The sequence below is a fragment of the Ictalurus punctatus genome, chromosome 21 (genome assembly GCF_001660625.3).
Source record: "Ictalurus punctatus breed USDA103 chromosome 21, Coco_2.0, whole genome shotgun sequence".
NCBI lineage: Eukaryota > Metazoa > Chordata > Actinopteri > Siluriformes > Ictaluridae > Ictalurus > Ictalurus punctatus.
The window spans coordinates 10,560,364-10,584,508 of record NC_030436.2 but is presented as its reverse complement, the minus strand read 5'-3'; the positions used below and the strand labels follow the sequence as shown (position 1 = coordinate 10,584,508).

Below are 24,145 nucleotides of genomic sequence, written 5' to 3'. Positions count from 1 at the left end.
CCACCACCTCCCTTTCTAAATCGTTCTCCCGTTTCACCCAAACCACAAGCGTGTTACTGAATGACTGATGGCTGGATGGACGGGTGATTAAATTAATATATCGCTCGTTTAACGTGAGCAGACATGCTTGCCCTTCGAGCGGAGTGCTGCAGTCAGTGCAGCTGGCAGCGGCGCACGCTCACGGCTTCTTTTCCACTTTTCCGAAAGTTTTGAGAAAGTGTTCTTGGCTGTGGTGCAAGTTGGAGATACTGCGCCATAAATGCCAGGGCTTGTTTACTCAGGGCAGTAAACGCCACCGGGGCAGTTAAGTGGCCCTCTGCCTAATTCTCTGTGGAAAAATAAAAAGAGGCTGTGGTCCATTGGGATATTGGCGCATCAGTCATTTTGATTGGCAGATCGCAGCAGTGGCATAATGAAATTGCACTTTAACGTAGGTAGGGCTTTTTTTTTTCGCCTTGCAGGATATCAGTTATTTTCCTAAACGAGTAATTACAAAGTGCTTCCTGTGTGTGAGATGTTCCGGAAGGTCTATGCCAATGCATAATTAAATTGAACACTCAACTTAGCATCTATAAGCCTTTTGTTATGGTTCTTTACCAAACCTGTATTTTTTTCATTGGCTGTTTTCTCGCAAGCGAGAGTCATTTCTACGGCCGACTGTATATCATCGTGGAATTCTCTTCTCGTCCGTCTCTCCCCTTCATTTGTTCTGTAACTCAAGCACCCCAGGCAGCCACATGGGCTGATGGACATTAGTATCGTGCCGCGAAAAAGTCTGTGGCAGTCCGACTTTGCCAAACGTTTCCGTCTCCGAATTCATCCATCACCTCAATTCTCCCTCATTATCTGGTACTCAACAACCCTATATAGCAGCCACTGTTCCCCCGAGTACGCAGGGACAATATACTGTGCACAACCTGATGGATTTACCAGAGAGGAGGGGAGAGGGGAAATAAATCTAGAGCATATCCAAACAGCAATAAAAGCAAAGCAACGATTCACAAATACGTTTAAAAAATGAGCCGATGTGCCATCCCTCCCAACACCCCCCCCACCCACACACACACACACACACACTCACACACAGTCTTCCTCACTGATTTATTTAACAGGACTGCCTGTAATTGACTCTCTGTAGGATCCTAATATAAAGTTATAATCTGAGTCAGGCCTGTTTCCAGGTTTGAACCACATGTTTAAAAGCAAACACTGTGAATCGCAGAAACGCTGTTCTGAATGATTTCACTGTAAATGCAGGCTAAACGAAGGGGCCAAGGGTTGATTTGGTCCATCTCCGGCACTCACAGCTTGGCCAGCAATCGCTCTCGTTTGCTTTGTAGACCGAGTCACGGGACCAGACCGATATAAAAATCATAGGGATTTATTTAATGAATGTATATAGTTAAATATCAGGATAGTCTAACTTGAACCTTGTTCACCAGGTTTGGGTAAAGCTTGGATTCTGTTCAATGTCAGTTTTCCACATGGGGAAAGCGAGTAAGCTTGAGCAAACATGTCACGTCGTCTAAGGAAGGCCTTCAAGCTCATTTCCTGTCAGCAGAACTTTTCTGAAATCTTTTTCAATATCATCACCAACTCTCGGTGGAAGCTATGCCAAAACGTAGGCATAATATGTCCGTGTACAAGCATTTCTAAAGCACAATTCGTTTTTTTTTTTATCTTTTTTTTGACAGCTCACAAGAGAGCCGCTGACATGCCTGTGAAGCAACAGGCCGTGGAAGCGGAGATGCAAAGATGAAAAGACAGGCTTTTTTAATCTCAGGTACACAGTGATATCGAGAGGGTGCTGGCGGCATCTCATAAACCTTTTATTTCTGCACCATTAAGTTAATGGATTTTACTCCCAAGTTGTTTATCTGAAAGATTTTACGGTTTGAAGCGATTTTGGCTCTTTCTTCACTTCAGCTCACGCTATTAAAAAACACAGATGCAGTTGTACGCCATGAAGATGCACACTATGGACATGCAACACATTAAGGAGTACAACAACGTTTTTTAGGGTTTTAAAATGTGCAAGCACATAAAAAAATATGTAGTCTGCTTTGCTTTCTTAATACGGTCCCAAGGTGGACTATGATTATGCCTTAGTAAATATAGATTTTGGGGCTTTTCTAATGAAAAGTGCTAAATACATGGAAGTGGTCAAATTTTGTGATTTCTCACAAACTGACAGTCATTTCAGGATCGGAAATACCAAGGAACCCAGATGAGGATGGGTTCCTTTCTGAGTCTGCTTCCTCTCAAGGTTTCTTCCTCATATCATCTTAGGGAGTTTTTCCTCACCACCGTCGCCACCGGCTCGCTCAATAGTGATAAATTCACACACTTAAAATCTGTATCCTGTGTTTATATGTTTCTGTAAAGCTGCTTTGAGACAGTGTCCATTGTTACAAATAAAATGGAATTGAATTGAATTGAAGTAGCTTGTTAATACAACCGAAGCGCAGTTCTGAAATGTACGGAAGCCATTAGGAAATGAAATCATCATTTTCATTTATTTCAAGTTTGTATTTTTCTTAATTTTAAAATAATTTTGCTTCTTTCTAGAAATTATCTAGAATTACCTGTTGACAAAATGATCTGCCAGTAGAACAAGACATTCTTTAAACGAGCAAAAATGGCTTGAAATAGGTTGAATGAACTTACATTTGGTTTATTGTAATCTTATAATCGGAAATTCTAGATAGATTTGACTATTTTCAAGATGTTTCCACTTGCTAAGATGTCATTTTTTGCAGTGCAATGCAATTTTTCGGCTCACACATGCAATAACCCTAACGCCTAACCTTAACCTTAACCCATAGCATTATTTATTAAAATGCCGTCACCCAAGGAGATTATTAGAGAGATGATTCATCTGATGATGGGGCTAAAAACATTCCCTTCATACTGTATATTAGATTGTGTGTGTGTGTGTGTAAATAAACGTGTGGCCGAAGTATTGATTGCTGACCTGTTTCTCACTCCTGTACTCACTCGTTTCTCTGCCCTTTCCAGAACAGGTCCAAATGAACGAGATGTTCCTTTTGAGCAACACCACGACTAACAGGAAACATTGTCAAAGTGTGCTTTTCACAAAAATCTCACAGTATTTGCAGACAAATATGTTGGCGATAATCCAAATGAAATGCATCTATCCAGTAGATTGATAAATACATATCGTGAAAAAATGTGTAAAGCAAGTGCCTCCTCTTCCTCTTCCTCTTCCTCCTGCTTCTTACTGAAGTGCAACATAAAACATTTACTTATTCGTATAATTCGCTTCTCCAGTCAAAATTTTCGAATGAGGATGGCTGGATTTGAAATATATGAACGCATCAGGGGGAATAAAGTTCATCTCAGAAATTCCATCTCAGATCTCGTTTTGGCCGTAGACTCTGTCTAGTGTCAAGCGCATGTGCGTTTTATAATTCACGGGGCATTTAGTAGATATGTGTCTTTGAACGCAGGACAAATTCTGCACTCCTCACACGAAGTTCGGGCTTTGGCTTGCTAGCTCGTTGCCACGAGCTTTATTTTCCTAACCAAGGCTGCAATTCAAACCGTACTGAAAATTATTACCACCATATAACTCCTTACAGTACAAGCAAAGAAATAGGGCTGTAATAAGACCGGGCTTATGACGTACACTGCTTTACTGCATCACTAGGATGCATTCACGTCCACTCATGTACTAAAACTACGTATCAGTACACTGTACAGTGAGGGGAAATTAGTATTTGGACACTTCCATTGAAATAAATGAAGTTCTAGGTAGAAGTTGCTCCTGGTGTCCTTATAAAAGAATAATAAGAAGAATAAGGATAATAAAAGAAGATTTCACACAATCAAGGTGAAGGTGAAGGTGAAGGAGCTTCCTAGAGTTCTCAGGGACAACATTATTATTATTATTATTATTATTATTATTATTATTATTATTATTATTACACTCGAATGGAAAAACCTACAGAGCCAGAGGAAAGACCTTAAATGTATCTTTCAGTACAGTCAGGCTGATAATACAGTATGCGACTAATCTTTCCCGGACACACAAGATTTCGCAACACGCTCTCAGATAAAGAAAGTAAGAGAGGAACCACCACTCACTCGAATAGAGTTGCAGGACGACCTGAAAGCAGCAGGAACAAGACTTACGCAGGGAACAATAAACAAATGAACTGCATCGCAATGATCTCCTCCTGTCCTACACCTCATGCTTAAACAGAAGAGCCGAGATTTAGAGAAACTAGAACTCCTTTGGAATAATATTCTCTGGTCAGATTAAACTGTTTGGGAATAATTCAGCTTGTGATGTTTGGAGAAGGAAGCCCTGAATGAAACCATGTACCAAGACATAGTAGACAATTTCATCGCATCGGCCAAGAAACCAAATCTGGGGAGAAGACGGACGTTTCAACAAGACAACGACCCTGATTAGCCGTAATAACTCAAGAAGGTCTTGCACATCCTAGCCAATTTCCTAACCTGAAATCTATTGAAAGTTTATGGAGGATTTTGTAACTGCAAGTCCACTATCAGTGTGACCCTCGTGACCTTGAAGATGATTCGGCCAAAGGTTGGGCCAAAATTTAACCAAAACACTGCAAAAAAAAAAAAGAGAAGCGATTTACTTCTTACCATCTTGAAGACGTCTGGAAGACGTAATTACCAACAACAGCTTTGCTAAGACTAATAGTACCTAATACTGGTCTGAATACTTTTCCCCGTATCTTTGTTTATATGTATCAGTGTGTACTGTACTTATTTCCTTCATATTTATATGTCCAAAGTCAGAAGTCACAAACTCACTGAAACAGTATAAGTGTATCACAGAGCAATCATTACGAAAGCTTCTGGCTGGTTATTATTATTATTATTATTATTATTATTATTATTCAGCTTTGGAGAAGAAGTGATTTTGAATTTGTTACTCGAGTCTTTTCCTCACCCGTGTCAGCCCTGCAACCAGCATGGCAGAAAGCAGAGCAGAACGTGCTGCTCTAGCAAACACAAAGCGCAAGATAAATCATTTGAAAGAGTGTAAATCACTTACTTAGCACCAGCATTACAAACGGCTTGGAGCTGACGGCCAACACCTGCTTTCATACGCCCATGACACCTCAGGTTCAGGCACATCGTCGGCCAGGTGAGTAAACCTCTCAAACGAACTTGCAGCGCAGGAATGACCAACATTTCATAACAGAGAGATGTGTTCAGTAGTGACACTTACAGCATTTTCATGTGGATTTCTGTAACATTTTTACAGTGTTTTCAGCACGTTCAAGAATTTTATTGACAGTATTTTCACACGCAAGTGTTTGATTAAGTATAGCTATGTTTAAGTACTTACGTTTTGTTTTGCTTTGTTTTGTTTTTTGAGCAACTATCAAGGTTTATTTCGCCAAATATCATTACATTTCTATAAATGAAGGTGCCCTGGAAACACCCTAAAACTAATTTCATACAATGAAGAAAGTTCATTAAGTGCAAAATCATCACGTGATTTTTTTTTATGATTCCTTTATTTTCATGTGCAATTTTTAAGTAATTTTAGTCAAATTTAGTTTATATTCACGTTACACATATCTTTTCTTTTCACGTGATTTCCTTCCAATATTCCATTTACTTTAATACTTTTTCAGTGATTCATTGATTTTCATATATGATTTTTGCAATGATTTGGTTGTTGTACTGTTATTTTTTCCCCAATAATTCATTTTAACGTGATTTTTTTCCCCAAGGATTCGTTTATTTTCAATGTTTGATTCACTTATCATTTTTTCCAGTGGTTCATTAATTTCCATATATGATTTTCTTCTAATTATTCATTTATTTTCATGTTTTTTCCCCGTCACTTTATTTCAAATGCGATTTTTCTCCAATAATTAATTTATTTCGCGGATTTTATTCCAGTGATTCATTCATTGTCCGATATACAATATTCCATTTACAGCGATTTATTAATTGCCGTACATAATTTTTTCGAATGATTTGTTTAATTTCACGTGTGATTTCACCCCCCATATTTCTTGGGTTTTTTCATGTGGAAGGGGGCACGGTGGCTTTGTGGTTAGTCTCGCACCTCCATAGTTGGGTGTTCGATTCCTGCTTCCGCCCTGTGTGTGCGCCCTGTGCTTCGGGGGTTTCCTCCCCCAGTCCAAAGACATGTGTTGTAGGCTGACTGGGATTTCTAAATTGTCCATAGAATGTGTGTGCGATTGTGCCCAGTGTTGGGCTGACACCCAATCCAGGGTGTCCCCCACCTTGTCCCCAAGTCCCCTGGGTTCAGACTCCCTGTGACCCTGTGTAGGATAAGCAATACAGAAAATGGATGGATTGATTTTAGTTTGGTATTAGTTCCACTGATTCATTGATTTGCATGTGATTTTTTTAAAACACATGCTTTATTTATTTTCATGTGATAGTCTTGGGGTGCGTCACCATCCAAACGTTCAGCTCACCTCAGAGTCATACAGTGAGACGACTGTTAACTGTAAACCGGTGAAGCCGAATGGAGATCTCTTCATCGTGTCAACAAACCCTGAGCGTAATGGCTTCTTTAGCTCGACTCTGTGTCCATTCGGTGTAGTGTGACAGGAGGCAGGAAATCGCGTGTGGCACAGTTTGCAAAACGCTTTGGGGCTTTGTGCCCACATCCACGTGGTACCATTTAGGTGCTGTATGGACGTCAGTGAGACAGATGCCAGTCTCACCACAGTGTGGTTATTCATGCGTTTGAATTACACCTGTATCCCGAACCGTGCACTTTATTTGCACAGCTGCTTCATGCTGGAGCGCCTCAGGGTTAAATACTGCCCTCAATTGTCCGACCTTAACGCTGAACTCATGACCCTTTGCCTCACTACACGCAACAAGCCCTTACAGAAAAGTCACACGAACATGGAAATTTACACATGCGGTTTTTAAACACTTCACATGTTATGGTTCACACATTTTTCACATCAGGCACATTTTTATTTTTTAACATCTCATTTCCCCCCCAAGATTCATTTATTTTCACATGTAATTCTTTCATATGATTCATTTATGTTGACACGATTTTTTTCTATATGGTTCATTTATTTTGACACACGATTCACTTATTTTCTCATGTGATTTAGTTTTTCATATGATTCGTCTATTTTGACACACGATTAATTAATTTTCACGTGATTTTTACATATGATTCATTTATTTTAATGCATAATAGATTCCTTTTCTCATGTGATTTAGTTTTTCATATGATTCATTTATTTTCATGGGATTTTTTTTCAATATGATTCATTTATTTTGACAATCGATTCATTCATTTTCTCATGTGATTTTTTTGATACATTTCTTTTATTTTCATATGTTTTTTTGGTCACGTGAAAATGTATGTGATTTGTCTATATATATATATATATATATATATATATATATGGCCATTGTGTGTGTGTGTGTGTGTGTGTGTGTGTGTGTGTATGTGTGTGTGTGTGTGTGTGTGTGCGTGTGTGTGTGTATGTATAGCACCTCATTAGAAAGTAATATATTGATTTGTTTGCTTTCGTTACATCTGACGGATTGAGATTTTTTTTTCTTATAATAATAATAATGTTTTTGCTTACATTCTCACAGCTAGGTGGTAATTCATTAGACTAATTTTGGTTTTAGCAGCTCTTCCAAAATATATAACACACACAAGGCCAGTATTTAAATGTGGACTGATGGCCAATTCGCTCGGTCAGCGTGGATCACGTTAACGCTGATATAAGGCTACGAGGTTGAGGTATGTACCTCAGGCTATATGACTTGCCTCAGTGCCAGCTTTCAGGACTGTTCGAATTGTTTGTCACATTCTTGGTGTCGGCCGGAGCGACAGCCAAATGTAACCTAACACATAATTCCACGTGTAGGCAAGTTGACAAACCACAAAGCAGCCCCAGACAGAAAATTAGGAGGGTGAAGGGGCCAAATTACACTCTGCGAGAAAAGAAAAGTTGTTTCCTGCAGCGCGTGTGCACTACTCTCTGACAAAATGTTCAGGCGAAGAAGTGCGTTATCAATTCTGTTTAAGGTAAACCAGCGTCTGATCGTAAATATCGCGTGTTGGTCTGGACACTTGCACCCCTAAGTGCCATCCAGCCATAGCCAAAACAAACAGCGGTAATGAGTAGCAGCGCCTGGTTAAGAGGCCGGACCCAAAGCCTGGATCTGGCCAGCGTGCACACACTGAGGGGCTGTCATAAGGTGTGTTAAAAGACTGACTGTTCCCCACACACACACACACACACACACACACACACCACCCCCGTCTGCAGACCCAAATTATTTCCCACATCACCTCACACGACACGGCGAAGATGTCTGTAGGGCGGTGTGGGGTGGGGGGGTTGGTTAGGGCGCATCATGTTCAACAAGCAGATCTTGTATTTGGACATCGACCCTGGGGAGCGAAGGCGTGGAAATAACAAGTGGAGATTTATTGCCTGAGGGGTTTGTTTACGTTGAAAGTGGGAGCCGAGAACGTCGGGCCAAGGCTCCATTTGCATAATGCATATAAAATGAGATCCATCTTTGCCACACGCATGCCCGTTAACGCTCGTGGGTTTTTATTTAGAAAGTAGCCAGGCTCCAAGAGCGTTGCTTAGACAACAAAATGGTTAGCGCTATTTAAGAATAAACAGTTCTGAAGAATTGAGAACTTAGTCTGAGCTACGTATGTCCACAGACGTCAGCGTTTCTGGTATCAGTGTTGTCGTGTATTGGATCTAAACAAAAATATGACTATATATAGGATTATACATCATAAAGGATTGGGCAGCCAGCCAATCACATGCCAATCAGCAGCTCAGTGCATACAATCATTTGAATATGATCTTTGATCATGGCATTGTGTGTTGTGTCAGTTGGAATATTTCAGAAACTGCTGATGTCCTACCATTTTCACACACAACAGTCTATAGAGTTTACACAGAATGGTGCGAAAAACAAAAAACATCCAGCGAGCAGCATTTCACCTTGCTGATGAGTGCTGTCAGAGGAAAATGGCCAGACTGGTCCAAGTTGAACAGGAAGGCTATGGTAACTCCAATAATCACTCTTTGCAACCATGGAGAGCAGAAAAGCATCTCAGAATGCACAAAAACATTAAACTTTTAGGTGGAGGACCTACAACAGCAGAAGGCCACGTCGAAATCCAATCTGGAGCTATAGTGGGCACTCGACGTGATATTTCTGTGCGTTTGAGAACTCTGAAGCTTCATGAACTCGCATAACGAGCTCGAGCGCCGCGGTAAACTTCAGCCTGCCTTCTGAAATGATATGAAAACATTAGAATTCCTACTGTGAAATGAAATGAATAGCATAAAACAAAAGATCGCGTCTAATTGCGAACGTAAAACATTGAGCTGAAACGCTGTCCAAGGACAATTCAGGCCACTTTAAAAACCAGTCTGTGAAAAGGTGTTAAAAAAATAAGTATTCGCCCCTCTCTTGGTCCATATCTGTCTGAACCTGTCAAGCTCTGTATCGATGACTCAGCGCTGATGTAAAACACATCCATCCACAGCTTTACGTTGTTTCTCTTCGCCAGCCAACATGATCTCTATAAACGTGCGTGGAGAAGAAAAACGCCATCAAGTTAGCGCCAACACGATGAAAACTGATGCGTTGGTTATGAAAAATAATGCTGTTGTAGGATGCGTCAGGTTACGTAGGCTCCTGAGATGTGACATGAGAGTGGCAGGGAAGGCTTTCTCATCTTTTCTTGTGGCTTGTGGTGATTACGACATGTGATTATTACACCCGATGTGCACACTGATGAGAAGAAAAAAAAAACGCACCCACCCCTCCTCTTTGGTTAACCAACAAACCCAGTGAGGTCATTTCCACCCCACGCCTCAGCGGCTTCCTCTCTTGCTGCCGTGCTGAGTTTTCAGGTCGAACGGGAAAAGATCCCACTGGGCACGCTGAGTACAGGTGTGAAAAAGAAGGCCTCAGTTAGGCGTTTATTTTGGGCGCTGCTGGTTCGACAAGTTATTTTTAGCCACGAACAGTCCGATGTTGTGCTGCATTTCCTTGGCAGTGAAAGGGAAACACACAGGCCAGCTCTGGACGCCGGTGTGGCTGAACTTCATGACGATCTGAAACGTCTATTCAAGCCCCGCGTCTTATTTATAGGCACAGGTCTGCTTTTAACAGCGTCGCTGGAAATCTTCTTTTGTCTTAGCGCGTATACAGGAATAAAGGAAACACTACGGGTTTACAAATTCATCGACAAATCCAGAGCATCTTTTGCATTATACACTGCAATATACAAGACCGATGATATTCCTGTGCTACTGGACGAGAAGAACAGACCCGTCACCGTGTTTAACGGTTAGGAACAGGTAATGGAGGTTGAAGGCTTCCTTTGGATTTCTCCAAACATAATCCTATCCAGATGGAGAGCGGTGTAAAAGACAACTCATCTGAGCGAGCTTCTTCCAAACTTATGTCAAGGTTTCATCAGGTTATATGTTTCTGCACACCGGAGAGCTCTGACACAACGTCACAAAGCTCAAATTTCGTCCAGATTTTATTAAGAGCGTTAAACTACGTGATCCTCAACCACATGTTAATTGATTTGTATCTATCTTTCAACACATCGATGGAAATGTTCTCGTTAGAGCTCGCACGGACATCAACAGCCATTTCTGTTGTTTTTGTTGATTCGTGTTCTACAACAGCAGCTCTGACAGTAGTGCAGCTGAAAATCACAGGTTTAGTCATACAGTACGAACGCGCTCGTTCTTAATACATTATCGTTTCTATAGTAACAACTCGTTTAAAGCATGTGCAATTACCGACATGGCGTACATTTTCTGTAAGGAGATTTCTGTTTGTTTATCATTCAGGGAAGGAGTCTCCAGTGTCAGCGCTTTGTAACAGTCAGAGAGAAAGCTGTTTCAAACGTCTAGTTTCCTACAGTTTCTCGGTAACACGAGGATCTGCGATTTTATTAACTTGTTGTTGTTCTAAAGAGAGGCTGGTCGGGGATATAGTTCGATATTGTCAGCGAGAACAGGAACTTGTTTTGTGCGCGTTCCACAACACTGAATATAACTATGAATGGATATTAAAAAAATAATTAAATGTCCTCTTAGATGCTTTAAGGTGCTAGATGTAGCTTTTCTAAATCCAGTTCCATCTCGGTTCTAATTTATTATTAACACGACTGAGACATTTCCGTGGCATGTATTTAGTTTTCAACACTGTTCTGAAGGTTTGTTTTTGTTTCCAATATCGTATTTAGGCGCTGTGCTGCTCTGCGTAATTGTTCGTCCCGTTTCCAAATTCATAATTGTCACATAAATCGCTTGGTGTCCGCTGGTTTTTATGGTCAGTTCAGCCATATTTCAGTCATCAAACTATGTAGAACGCCCATACACACACACACACACACACACACACACACACACACACACACACACACATGGATTAAATGTGCCAGTGTAATGTGAAGAAGATGCAGAAGAAGATCTGAGCTGCAGACGTTCTCGCTCTGAATTGCAGTTCTATTCAATGGGCTGTGCTGGTAGGAAGCAGAGGCAGTATAAGAAGCGGTGAGAGTGGGCAGAGCTCGTGTTATGCGTCTGACAACAATCTGGCATCGTGAGCTTATGGCACCTCGCAGACCCACCGCATTGAGTTTGTTCAGGCTGCGTTTCCTCGGGGGCCGCTCCTAACGCCGTGGCAGAGGCTCATGGGAAACGCCCACGCCAGCTCCAGTTTTTGGGGTTTTTTCCCCTCTGGAGCTAAAAAGTCATCTTGAGGCATCGTGCTGGGTGGAAAATCTCCCCGAGTGGGGGTCTGTTGTATTTAGGATCAGTTGTTCTTCTCTGGATATTACCACGGCGCAAGTGCTCTCCTGAGCTGGAAAAGGAATCCATGAAAACATGCTGGAATGTGGCGTGATAAATTTCACGTGGCATGTTGGGATAACGTTTATACTCTATGAGCTTGAAAGTTCAACATCGTCGCACATATGTTCCTTTTCTTTTCCATTTTTTCCTCTCTCTCTCTCTCTCTCTCTCTCTGTTTGACTTCGCTACTCAGCCGGGTATCATTTTAACCAATATTTACGCAGATGAGGATTACTCAGGGGAAATTAGCCAAGCTTCTTCTTGGTGGTCCATATGCGTCAGACAATCCGACACCAAATTAATCGCTGTAATTAGACTATTGCTCCCTTCTGGATGATACATGATGAGCGCGCTCGATATCAGATATCAAAGGATAACAGAATAACACGGCCGATGACAGATTTTGTCCACACATCAACATTTCATCTCACAAATTAGGCCTTTGATTTAATGGAAACACAGCCATACATTATAGGGTGTCGGAAGACTCTCACGACGCAGAGTGGGGGTTTATGGGTAAGCAGGCGACGCAGTGGAGAACGCCAATTGGTTGAGGGGAACTTAAAGCACGAGGCTTCATACCAACTCTAGCTGTCATTATGATGGTTAATTGAATCAGCTTGCAGGATGGCACACTTTTTTTCTTTTTTTAAACCTTATTTAATTTAATTCAGTTTAATTTGTTTTCTGTAGTGCTTTTGGATGGAGAATGGACACCTTCACGAATCAGCGTTATAGTAATCCGGATGTAGATTTCGATTTAGACTTGATTAGTAAGCAAGGAAAAACTCCCTGAGATGACATGAAGAAGGAACCCTGAGAGAAACCAGACAGAACTTTTTAACTTTTATTTATTTATTTGTTTATTTACAAGATTTACAATCTAAAGAATCCTATCATTTCTTGTCTTTATACTTAACGAGCAAGCTAAGAAGCTCACTGTACATGGAACCTTGTTTGTGTGACAAAGTTCTCGAGTCTTGTGGATTTAAATTGAGGTGCTGCAGTGCACAAACTGCTTAATATTGATACAGTTACATGAAAAATGCTTCACAAACATTTTTTCTCAGAAACATTTCTTCTCAGAATATCTATATCAGTATCCTCCTATGGAAGAAGGTGGCCTGGTCTGATGAATCACGTTTTCTTTTACATTATGTGGACGGACTGGTGCGTGTGTGTGTGCGTTGTTTACATGGGGAAGAGATGGCACCAGGATGCACTATGGGAAGAAGAGAAGCTGGAGGAGGCAGTGTGATGCTCTGGTTAATGTTCTGCTGGGAAACCTTGGGTCCTGGCGTTCGTGTGAACGTTATTGTGACATGTACTACCTACCTAAACACTGTCACAGACCAAGTACACACCTTCACGACACCGCTATGCCATAATGTCAGTGGATTCTTTCAGCAGGATAAAGCGCCCTGACACACTGCAAAAATTGTTCAGGAACTGTTTAAGGAACATGACAAAGAGCTCAAGGTGTTGACTCAGCTTCCAGATTCCCCAGATCTCAATCCGATCGAGCGTCTGTGAGATGTTCTGGACAAACAAGTCCGATCCACGGAGGTCCCATCACACAACTTACAGGACTTAAAGGATCTGCTGCTAACGTCTTGGTGAGAGATACCACAGCACACCTTCAGATTGTCTTTCAGAGGAGTCCATGCCTCGATGGGTCAGAGCTATTTTGGTGGCATAAGGAGAGGGGGATCTACATGATATTAGTCAGGTGGATTTAACGTTAAGGCTGATTAAAGAATCAAATAATTAAATAAATTGGTATCGTCCACCCAAATCTGAGACCACTTTCTGTTTTGTGTAGATTCTTGTTTAATACCTGCCACACATGACCTCTACTGCACATGTGCACATTACACCAAGTATGAAGGCATTTTTGATTGGGTCAAGTTTGAACGTAGGTCCATTAAAAAAAAAAAATGTTTGTTTTAATATATAAATAAAAAAACAAAACAGATATTTCTAATAAACTGGGTCTGTTCTGAAATCCATCATTACCTCTCACCAGAACTTTTCAAGTTAACTGAATCTGATTTCTTTCACTTACATCACAGAGGGATTTCTAAAGAGCAAACACATCACATCTTCACTACAGAAGTGCGTGGGCGACCTCGTGTGGTCCAAACAGCTGCTGGAGGGAGCATGTGATGATCCAACTTCACCCTGTATGCTATTATTTATATACTACAAAGATGAAAGTATGCTACTCTGTAGACCAGAGATTCACTCCTGAAGCCCGTCATGAGAGATATGACAAAATCACAAAATGCAGCTCCTGAACATCATCAAGCCTGAAATGAGATGAGAATAAAATAATGAGATCAGCTTGTGAGATAAGATACATCATTTTAAAGTTTACTGTAAAGTATGTTTTCCTGACGTAAAAAAATAAACACAAATACAGTGCAGTGACAAGAGAGACACAGAGCAAGAGAGAGACACAAAAAGTGAGAAAAGAGACAGAGAGAGACACAGAAAGAGAGAGAGATACAAAGACAGAAAGAGAGAGACACAGAATGAGAGAGAGACAAAGAGAGAGACACAAAAAGAGAGAGACAGAGAGACACACAAAGACAGAGAGAGGCAGAAGACACAAAGAGAGAGACACACACAAAGACAGAGAGAGACATACAAAGACAGAGAGACACACAGAGAGACACACAAAGACAGAGGGAGACAGATTGAGAGTGACTTAAAGGGAGAGAGACACAAAGACAGAGAGAGAGAGACAGACACCGAGAGACAGAGCTAGAGAGCGAGAGATTATTTTATTTTACGTTCCTCCAGGCCGTTTGTTGGCGCTATGGCGCCATAAAGCCTGGTTTCCAAGACACCAACGAAGAAGAAGGAACAACCGGAAGTTGGTTAACACGGCGCTATTGTTTACTTGTTTGGTTAGCGATGTTCAGATAACCTGTAGTTAGTTGTTAGTGGTATTTTATTATTGCAAACTGCACGTCACTGCAGTTGCATATTTTGGTGAGTAAGAAGGAATTGTTTTGGGGAATTAACACGTTAAGGAAATATAAAATGGGCAGCGTTGCTAACATTTCTATAGAAATGTATTTATTTAATCTATTTTATTTATTTATCTATTTTCTCATTTGTAAGTCGCTTTGGATAAAAGCGTCTGCTAAATGAATAAATGTAAATGTAAATGAATGATTGTGTTACAAGCTTGTCTTTATGTAGTAACAGCTAGCTAACAGCTGATAAATAGTATTATTTGTTAGAATATCCAGCCAGGTAAATAAATTGGCCTTTACCCTTTCTTTTGATTTCTTTTATAAGCAGAAGTTTGAACATTTCCCTGCTGTACACAGAGGACAGGAATTTATTCTCTGTGTTTGATTGAGTAATGTCCAATTACAATCAGTTGCACGCTGTCATATAGCTCTGATCTGATAAAGTTGTACATAATCGAATGATCTGTGATAAACATAATGATCTGTTTGCTCCAGCAGAAACTCCTAATCCTAGGCACTGAGGTAATGGACGCTGGCAGCCGGAAAGACAAACCCAAACAGAAGGAGACGTCTGTACGAGGAGACCGAGCGAAACAGAAATCTGCTCAGCAGGAGCTTAAGCAGAGACAGAGAGCAGAGGTGGCACGACTCGGCTTTCGAGATCCAGTGTTTATTTTTAATCTGGACTCAGTTTTACTGTTGTGATCAAAACGCACAACAATCTAATATATATATATATATATATATATATATATATATATATATATATATATATATATACATATATATATATATATATATATATATATATAATATTTTAGCTAACAAATCTACAGTAATTCTCCCTGCCTTCAGATGCTGTTTTTTAATTTTTACAAAAAACACGGTCATTTCCTGAGTCTTAGGAATGCCGGATTGCTTTAGAAATGCACACTGCAATATTAAAATCTTTCTCCTTGTCCTTATTTGTTGCACGCTGGTTAAACAGAGGGTGTTTTTTTGCCCTAAACGGATGGATCGGATATTGAAGAAAACGTATCAGATATCAAATCCTGTAAATAAATACATTGGAACTGGATATGTTTACATATAAAGAGACTTGACTGTTTTATTCTTTTCTTAGGATTGATTTTATTCTGTTTATACTTTAAACTTAATATACTGTGTTTTATTATATTTACAGCGTAAATAACTTTAGTGTGAAAGAGTTTAACTGTGAAGTGCTTAATAGTTTTTGTAGAAAACGATATCGGTTTCAGTGACTATCGTTCTGTCTGTTATTTTCATCATTTATAATTAAGTTATTGATCTGATTGAGATAAAGCGCTTACTGAAGATGAATGAGTTTAAATTTTGCCAAAAACTTTGTAGGTCAAAATAATTTTTTGTCAACAAAATGGATGCCGTCTTGATTCCCTTTATTTGTTTGTTTGTTTCTTTCTTTATTGTCAGTACAGTGCTCTGAATATCGTAGCCATCCGTAAGCGAGTGGTCGAAGCGACACCGACGTATGTTCAGAAAATTATACATGTTGAATTGCAGGATTTGTTTCACATTACGTGAACGTTTCGAATCCTCACGTGCGCTGTGTTAAGATTGACCAAAAAACATTGTGTTTTTCTTTTTCAATACCGTTACAGATCTACGCCCTGAACAAAGTCATGACGGAAGTCGAACAGCAGCAGTTTGAGGCGTTTTGCCAGCAGATGCAGTCGCAGCCGGAATGAAGATGTGACATGTTTAAAAGTAAAAACCGACCGATGAGCTGCAACCCTTACGGCATCGTACACCGTTCTCCTCATGTGCAGAGTGATGTATCGAGTGATCAGTTATATAATATATCAGTCAATCGTGTGGCAGCAGCATGATGTATAAAATCATGCAGATGCAGGCCAGAGCTTCAGGTAATGTTCACATCAAATGTCAGAATGAAGTCTGATCTCTGTGACTTTAACCATGGCGTGGTTGTCGGTGCCAGATGGGCTGGTGTGAGGATTTCAGAAACTGCTGATTTCCTGGAATTTTCACACACACAACAGTCTGTAGAGTTTATAAAGAATGGTGCGGGGGAAAAAACAAAGTGAGCGACGGTTCCATGAGTTGAAAGGCCTCGTCGATGACTTAGGGTCAGAGGGAAATACCCGGATTGGTTTCAAGCTGCCAGGAAGTCTATAGTAACTCAAATAATCACTCTTTTTTTTTTTTTTTCAAGCGTGATGAGAAGAAAAGCATCTCAGAACGCACAACACATCGAACCTTGATGTGGCTGAGCTACAACATCAGAAGACCACATCAGGTTCCTCTCCTGTCAGCCAAGAACATGAATCTGAGGCTATCCTGGGCATAGAGTCACCCAAACTGGACAGACGATCTCATCAGCGAGGCGTTTCCAATAATGGAACCGTCACTCACACAGTGTTTTATTGTTTGTCGCACCATTCTGTGTAAACTCTACAGACTGGTGTGTGTGTGAATCCCAGGAGATCAGCAGTTTCTGTAATACTCAACCTAGCCCATCTGATACTGACAACCCTGCCACAGTTAAAGTCAGACTTTAGAGATCAGACTTTTTCTTCATTCTGATGTTTGATGTGAACGTTCACTGAAGCTTTTGATGTGTATCTGCGTCATTTTAATGCATTGTGCCTCTGCTACATGATTGGCTGATAAATGGAGGACTGCACAAGTGAGCAGGTGGACAGTGTGTACAGTATGTTACATGATTTATGCTTTCAGTCGATGATCATACCTTCACAGTATTTATACTAATGTTATGGGTCAGTCACAAAGCGTGAAGGATCAAATGGAGCTATGTATCAACCTGTTACATATTTTTTATAAATGTATATAAATATATATAATATCGTACAGCTTCACTTATTTCCAGTTTTCGTTTGATGTATTAAAGATTTTCGTCAGTTTATAGAGACCGCATGGAAAAAGTTCTCGCTGTGTCCTGGCTTTCACTTGTGTTTTACAGAGTCTCGACGTTGACAGCGTTCACCAATTTCCACTGATGTTATTTAATAAATGCACATTTTATTAACAAGAAGTAATACACTGCACATAGTTTTACCTGCTTTCAGTCAGACTTGTTTTATTTCATTCATGCAAGTGTGTGGAGTTTGTGTATGAAGGCTGCACGGCCTCTAATCCTCCCGCTTTCGCTCACTTGATGTATTCAGCTGTCACACGGAGAGACGCGTCTTCATAACGCAAGCGTGCATCTGTCAGGAGGAAACACCGGGGTGTCAGTGGTCACTAGGGCTCCCTCTCAAAAGGCTTTGGTCTCAGCTGTTTTCATTGGCTCGCTTTGCTTGGACAGATTGCTTCTGTTCCACTAGGTCACCACCAGGAGGCGCATAAATTGCTCTCCTGGCAGGACTTGTACCCAGTGCAAAAGTTTGCACACCCTAAATGGTTTCGAACATTCTCGAATTCTTTGTATACCCCTCCCCAAAAAAATTCTAGATGTTGAAATGGAAATGTGGGCGGGTCCCACAAAGTAGATTCGTGTCTCCTTGTAAGGATGTGAAAATGAATAATGAGAGGAAGAAAGAAACAGGCAAGACGAATGCTTTAAAAAAGAAAGAAAGAAAGAACCAGAGGAAGGGGGGGGAGAGAACGAGTAAAAAGTGAAATTGGGAGAGAAAAAGTAAAGAAGAAAGAAGGATCAAATCAAATAAAGGAGGCAAAAATAAGGACGTGCCATTGAAAGAAAGCATAAAAAGTGGGTAGGAAAGAACTGCTGAAGCTGCTGCGTTTTGAATGGAGTATGTGTTTCGTGTTCAGAAAAATTTTAAACAATTTTTAAAAAAAATAATTTTAGTCCTTGGGTGCGTCTCATTCAGCTCCCTAGTTCGGTAGTCAGGGCGCTGATCAGGGAGGCGGCCATTTTAAGCTGTTTCTCTTTAAGTGCAGTGAAACGTTGGCTCCCTAAAAAAAATCCCACAATGCACCGCAAAAACCCATGTTCTATTACTGGAAATGGTGTCATATTTTCTGAAGCCTCTTGGCTCGAAACAAAACGGTGGACGAACTCTCGGCTGATTTAATCTATGAACATAAGTAGCTCGTTATCGTCATCGTGCCTCTCGAACGATTATTTATGCTAGCGATTTTTTTACTTTATTTGACGTTCTATATATGGTTTCTTTGAGTCTTAACGACTTGATTTTTACAAATCCACTAGCTAGCCTAAGATCCTGCTTGAAGTACCGTGACATGACGTATAACGTCAGAAAGACACCGGTCCTGTTTTACGATCACAAGTACATAGTCATGTTGCCGTCATCTGTGTCCCAACGTGTCGTGAACCAGGGTCCTTACCAGTACCAATTCACCACCTACTGTAGAGGGAGCTGATCGAGACGCACCCTTTGTCATAATGAAGGAACATCTCGTACGCCAAACGTTTCAGCGGTTAAAGTAAATTGTCTAAAGGGTGTCAAAACTTTTGCGCTCAACTCTACTGCATGAAAATGTTTGCCTGTAAGGACAAACGATTCCCTTACTTAAAATTAGAAATAGTAGACAGGAAACATGGCATACATTTTTTATTTGGTTGTGTGTTCTTTTACGAGCGGTCAGGAACAGCCTGACTGGTGTGTGTTCACAGAGTATTTTATTCTTATTATTATTACTAGTATGAGTGTGAGTAGAGGTAGCTGTTAGTAGATGCACACATTCAGCAGTAATAAGTCTATACAGTGCACAATGCATATACGCTTCACGCTCTATCTAGGATGCTAAAAGCACAGTAAGTGACTCAAATAGATCTTACTAATAACCTCTAGAGCAGTGGTTCTCAAACTTTGTGCATCCAGGGACCGCTTTAATAACAGGTTTAGTGTTTAATGTCTGTTTATAGGAGCGTTTTAAATTATTATTTGTGAACTTTCAACAAAAACAGAACACATTTTCATTTAGATTTCGAAGTTCAACTGACTACAGGAGCTGAATAATACATATTTTAGTGGTGGTTGTGAGTAAGAACAACTTTTTTAAGCAGCGTATCTGGTTATATTACATCTCAGTTTCTATTATTTTACGTTCTAATAATAGTTTTCCATCGCTGTGTCGTCTTTTATGTCTTAAATTCTCGTTATCTCTTTCCTGTTGCTGTAAAACTGGGATTTCACACCTGGGACTAATCAAGTGATTGGACAATTTGGATCAATGCATCAATAGAAAAGGTTCAACAATCATAAATCGAGTATTATCTAAAAAAAAAAAAAAAAGTTTTTTCTCAAATAGAGCTGGTTTTAACTCTGATACGTTTAAAACATTCCTTCTCTTCATCATTGCCATTGCTTTATTACCGGTAGATCTATGCCAGATTCAGGACAGTGCTGGTCACGTGTCAGTCGGAGCCTGAGGTTTATGCTCTCACTTCACGGTCCCTGGGCGGTCCCCACTTTGAGAACCACTGCTCTACTGTAGGTTCTAGACGCTCCAGATCGTGGTTAGGCTATTATCGGATCCGCGCGACTCTCCATAGACTTCTAGATGTCTATCGTGACGGAGCTCCCCGTCACTCTCACGCCAAACCAGCCGTTCCAGTATTTGGTGTCCTTTCCACCGTGCTCAAAAGAGATGAAGCGCAAACCCGGGCCGTAGTCAGTAAACGTGTGGGTCACCTGCGAAGAGAATGTTCATTTCAGCGCATGGTGACACCGTGATACACAGCCGGATATCGTTTCGGTTAGGATTGTACCTTCTGTCTCATGTTACAGGCACCCTTAATAAATAACACATGCGTCGAGTGATATTTACATACGATAATATGATAGTACAATAGTAGGACGTATTAAGGACGTAGGTCCTTAATGGTATCCACTAGATGTAACATGCCACCAATAGAGGGCAACAAATTCTGTCTCATGTTACAGGCACACTTAATAAATAACACATGCGTCGAGTGATATTTACATACGATAATATGATAGTACAATAGTAGGACGTATTAAGGACGTAGGTCCTTAATGGTATCCACTAGATGTAACATGCCACCAATAGAGGGCAACAAATGGAGTGGAGACCAATAGAGGGCAACAACCAGTGGAGACCATTACAGTTTCCGTTATAACCATTAAAACCATTACAAATTCTGATGAGCGTTTCTATTGTTTGTTTTTTTTTCAGCAGGGAGGAAAGTGGTTTTGGATCTCGTACCTGTCTCCATGAGCAGTCATCAGTGTCCGGGTCAATGGTCACAATCTCGGGCTTGTACTCCTGCAACACCTCCTTATTCTCATCCAGGAGACAGACGGATATCTGGTACGTACAGCCACAGTCTGTTCGGCTACAGTACCTAAACACACACACAGAGACAAAAACAAGGTGTGAAGCCCTGTCTACCTTCTAGCACTCAGAAGTAAACATGTCTAAGCTGTAGTGCAAGGTTGAAACAGGACACTCTGGTTACCAGTCCTCAATTGTGACCGCTGGCTGACTGTCCAAGTCATCAGGAGCGTAGCCTTCTGCCACAAGATCAATCGTCTGACTCTTAAGACACAGTCTGAAACAGTGATCATCGATAGGTGTTAACACACACACACACACACACATATCTTATACACGTTATAAATCCTCTGAACTGAACCCTCTCTCTCACTCAAAGGAGGTGGAGAAGAATTTGGTTACAGTCTCGTTGCTGAACTCATGTCCACAATCTCCGGGCATGTCCTCCACGCACCACTGGGTTCCACCGTTCTCCGTCAGGTCCCAGAAATCCGTCATCTCTGCCATCGAGAGGAAACTGCATCAATATGGGAAAAACTACGGGACGTTGAACTTTACTCAGACAAAATGAAACACGACAGAGATATCGATATATTTTACCTTCTCCGTTTGGATTTTTCAGAAGATTTCTTGCCATCTTTGTATTATTTACCACGTCCCTGTAAGTAAACCTGCTGACAAAACAAATGGTGCAAAAAAAGAGGAATACATCAATATTATGTATAATAAAGTAGTATTGATATTTTTTCCCAGAAATGAATTTAACTCTGTTTGAACTACTAACATGATTAAAATTCTAATGGTTTCCACTACAAATACCATTACAAACCATCAGCTGTTAACCATTAAAACCATTACCAAATGGTTTCCATTACATAGTAGGACGTATTAAGGATGTAGGTCCTTAATGGTATCCACTAGACGTAACATGCCACCAATAGAAGCTAACAAATTACCAGTAGAGACCATTACAGAATGAGAGTTTCTATTGTTATGTATATACATATATATATATATATAAATGACCTTGACAAACACAGTGTTGTTGAAAGACAAACACCGTGTAATCCCTGTCAACAAATATAATAAACAGGCGAGTGAAGGACAGAGCCAGAGCCGAGAAACGACAAGGACACACAACTGAATAACGGACTGTTAATATTAATAACATTAATAACAGTTTAATGTAATATGACGAGAAACAACTGGTTAATGGAAACAATAAGGCCATTAAAAAAGTGTACTTGGTGTTTTTGTTTGTTTGTTTACAGATGTTTTTATTTTTGGATAAACCTTTGTTTTTTGTTTGATATCCATGAGTATTTCTGTAAAATATATTTGTGAAGTTTGTTTATTTATTTATGTTGTAACTTCTATCATTCTTGTTTAGGAAATGGTTAATAGAAACAAATGTTATATCTGACAGTTTTTTGTTTTTTTTTTAAAAACCCACATAATTAACTCTGATATATTTGATCATTTGTTTATCATTTTCTTTCATTGTTCCTTTCTTTCCTTTTTCATTTTTCTTTTCTTTCTTACTTTATGAAAATTAGGCCATACTCAACAGTGTTTTATTTAAAAACGAACAACAACAAAATAGTTGCTGTTTTTCTCATTTATATATTTATTTGTTTGTTTATTTATTCATTCATTCACTTATTCTCTCTCTCACACACACACTCTCTTTCACTCACTCACTCTCATTCTCTCTCTCTCTCTCTCTCTCTCTCTCTCTCTCTCTCTCTCTCTCTCTCTCTCTCTCTCTCTCTCTCTCAGCATTTTCACACTTGACCTGCATCCTTTAGCATCCACCCAGGTCCGATTCGGAGCTCATTTGGGGTGGAGCTCAGAATTTCCATTTTGCTTTCACATAGAATTACTCCCAAACTGTGGCGCTACCCCATATTTGCATATGTATATCCCTTTTGTACACACAGATCTGCACAAGAATTTAGCTCACTTTAAACTTGAGCTCGACACCGATCCGCTGTTCGAGTGAAGCTTTTGAGTAGAAGTTTCTTAAATATAAAAACTCTTCCGGGTTTTGCTTTTCCTGGAAGCTTCAGAAATCGATGGTGTCTCTGGAGAGTGTATGTTAGTACTTTTAGTACAGTTTGATCTACCAACATTGTGAAGCAGAGCATGCAAATCAAACACCCAGTTTTCATAGTGCATATATGTATAACTAGTTAACTGTAGAAGCTATATATAGAAACCACCTTCTAGTGTGAACTTGCCACTAGAACTCTAACATCACCATGCTTGAAACATAAGTTAAGCCAGAAGTAAGAAGTAAAATAAAAGGACTGGTTTATGTTACTTAGCGTGCAGTGATTTTGATTGTACCAGATCACTATTTTCAAGAGGATCAGTGATCAAGTCTGGGAAAAAATTAAAATGTTTAAAAAGGATCTAAATGGTTACACAATACAATGGCTCCTTCATATGCATCACTGGTCATGGTGAATAAATGGCCATTGTGTGTGTGTGTGTGTGTGTGTTTGTTTTCCTCCCTGTGTGCTTCAAATCACTAGCCTGGCCCTGCTAATACTTCCTGCATGGTAATATAAAACCTGGACATGGACCTGAACGTTAGTACGAACATGAACATGGCATAACATTAAATAAACATATAACATGTACACGGCAAAAATGGGTAAAGATGCAAACGTATTACTCACAGAGAGGAAAGAACAGATGAAGAGTCTTCTCACACTGACTCAGCAATTGTCCTTCAGTTTGTCTGTGTGTATGAGCTCACACACACGCCCCAGCCTCTACCAGACAGAAACACAATGTCATGTGATCTGTTTCTCCTCCCCAACCTCTCTTTCCCTCTCCCTCTCTCTTTCTCTCTCCGTGTGCATGTACTTGACACATCACAACTAATCCCTACCTCAGCATTAACGGCATTCCTTAAACAGCTGAAGCAAGGAAAAAAGGAAATCGATAGCAGCGCTCAACTCTATACAACACTTACAGCCCTGCTTCCTCTTCTACTTCCACAAATCTTAGAGCAACCATGACAGT

General features: G+C 40.2%; 2 protein-coding genes across 6 annotated transcripts; one reads left to right on the top strand and one right to left on the bottom strand.

Annotated features, from left to right (window-relative positions):
• Positions 1 to 14,724: 14,724 nt before the first annotated feature.
• On the top strand, positions 14,725 to 22,530 carry svbp (small vasohibin binding protein). Of its 4 annotated transcripts, none has more exons than XM_017450808.3 (4): positions 14,725 to 14,882; positions 15,368 to 15,508; positions 16,510 to 16,615; positions 21,017 to 22,530. In XM_017450808.3, the coding sequence occupies exons 2-3, from the start codon at positions 15,395 to 15,397 to the stop codon at positions 16,594 to 16,596; spliced, it is 201 nt and encodes a 66-aa protein (XP_017306297.1). In that variant the 5' UTR covers positions 14,725 to 14,882; positions 15,368 to 15,394; the 3' UTR covers positions 16,597 to 16,615; positions 21,017 to 22,530. The 4 variants fall into 4 exon arrangements, with proteins under 4 accessions (XP_017306297.1, XP_017306296.1, XP_017306295.1 ...); XM_017450807.3 differs by having other exon boundaries at positions 21,014 to 22,530; XM_017450806.3 differs by lacking the exon at positions 21,017 to 22,530 and having other exon boundaries at positions 15,365 to 15,508; positions 16,510 to 19,848.
• fbxo2 (F-box protein 2) lies at positions 19,411 to 23,937 on the bottom strand. 2 transcript variants are annotated; one of them, XM_017450804.2, is made up of 6 exons: positions 23,797 to 23,937; positions 21,713 to 21,783; positions 21,486 to 21,612; positions 21,297 to 21,389; positions 21,044 to 21,182; positions 19,411 to 20,508 (listed from the first exon to the last, which is right to left on the bottom strand). In XM_017450804.2, exons 2-6 carry the CDS (start codon positions 21,747 to 21,749, stop codon positions 20,374 to 20,376), a joined length of 531 nt encoding a protein of 176 aa, XP_017306293.1. In that variant the 5' UTR covers positions 21,750 to 21,783; positions 23,797 to 23,937; the 3' UTR covers positions 19,411 to 20,373. The 2 variants fall into 2 exon arrangements, with proteins under 2 accessions (XP_017306293.1, XP_017306294.1); XM_017450805.3 differs by having other exon boundaries at positions 21,713 to 21,786; positions 23,797 to 23,899.
• Between the last annotated feature and the right edge of the window lie 208 nt (positions 23,938 to 24,145).

Excerpts from the sequence above, each read along its gene's own strand:
- svbp (XM_017450808.3), top strand. The coding sequence starts at position 15,395 with ATGGACGCTGGCAGCCGGAAAGACAAACCCAAACAGAAGGAGACGTCT. Across the intron at positions 15,509-16,509 it reads AGCAGAGACAGAGAGCAGAG|ATCTACGCCCTGAACAAAGT; the intron begins GTGGCACGACTC and ends ATACCGTTACAG.
- fbxo2 (XM_017450804.2), bottom strand. The coding sequence starts at position 21,749 with ATGGCAAGAAATCTTCTGAAAAATCCAAACGGAGAAG. Across the intron at positions 21,613-21,712 it reads GAAAAATCCAAACGGAGAAG|AGATGACGGATTTCTGGGAC; the intron begins GTAAAATATATC and ends TCTCGATGGCAG. Across the intron at positions 21,390-21,485 it reads TTCTTCTCCACCTCCTTTGA|ACTGTGTCTTAAGAGTCAGA; the intron begins GTGAGAGAGAGG and ends TCACTGTTTCAG.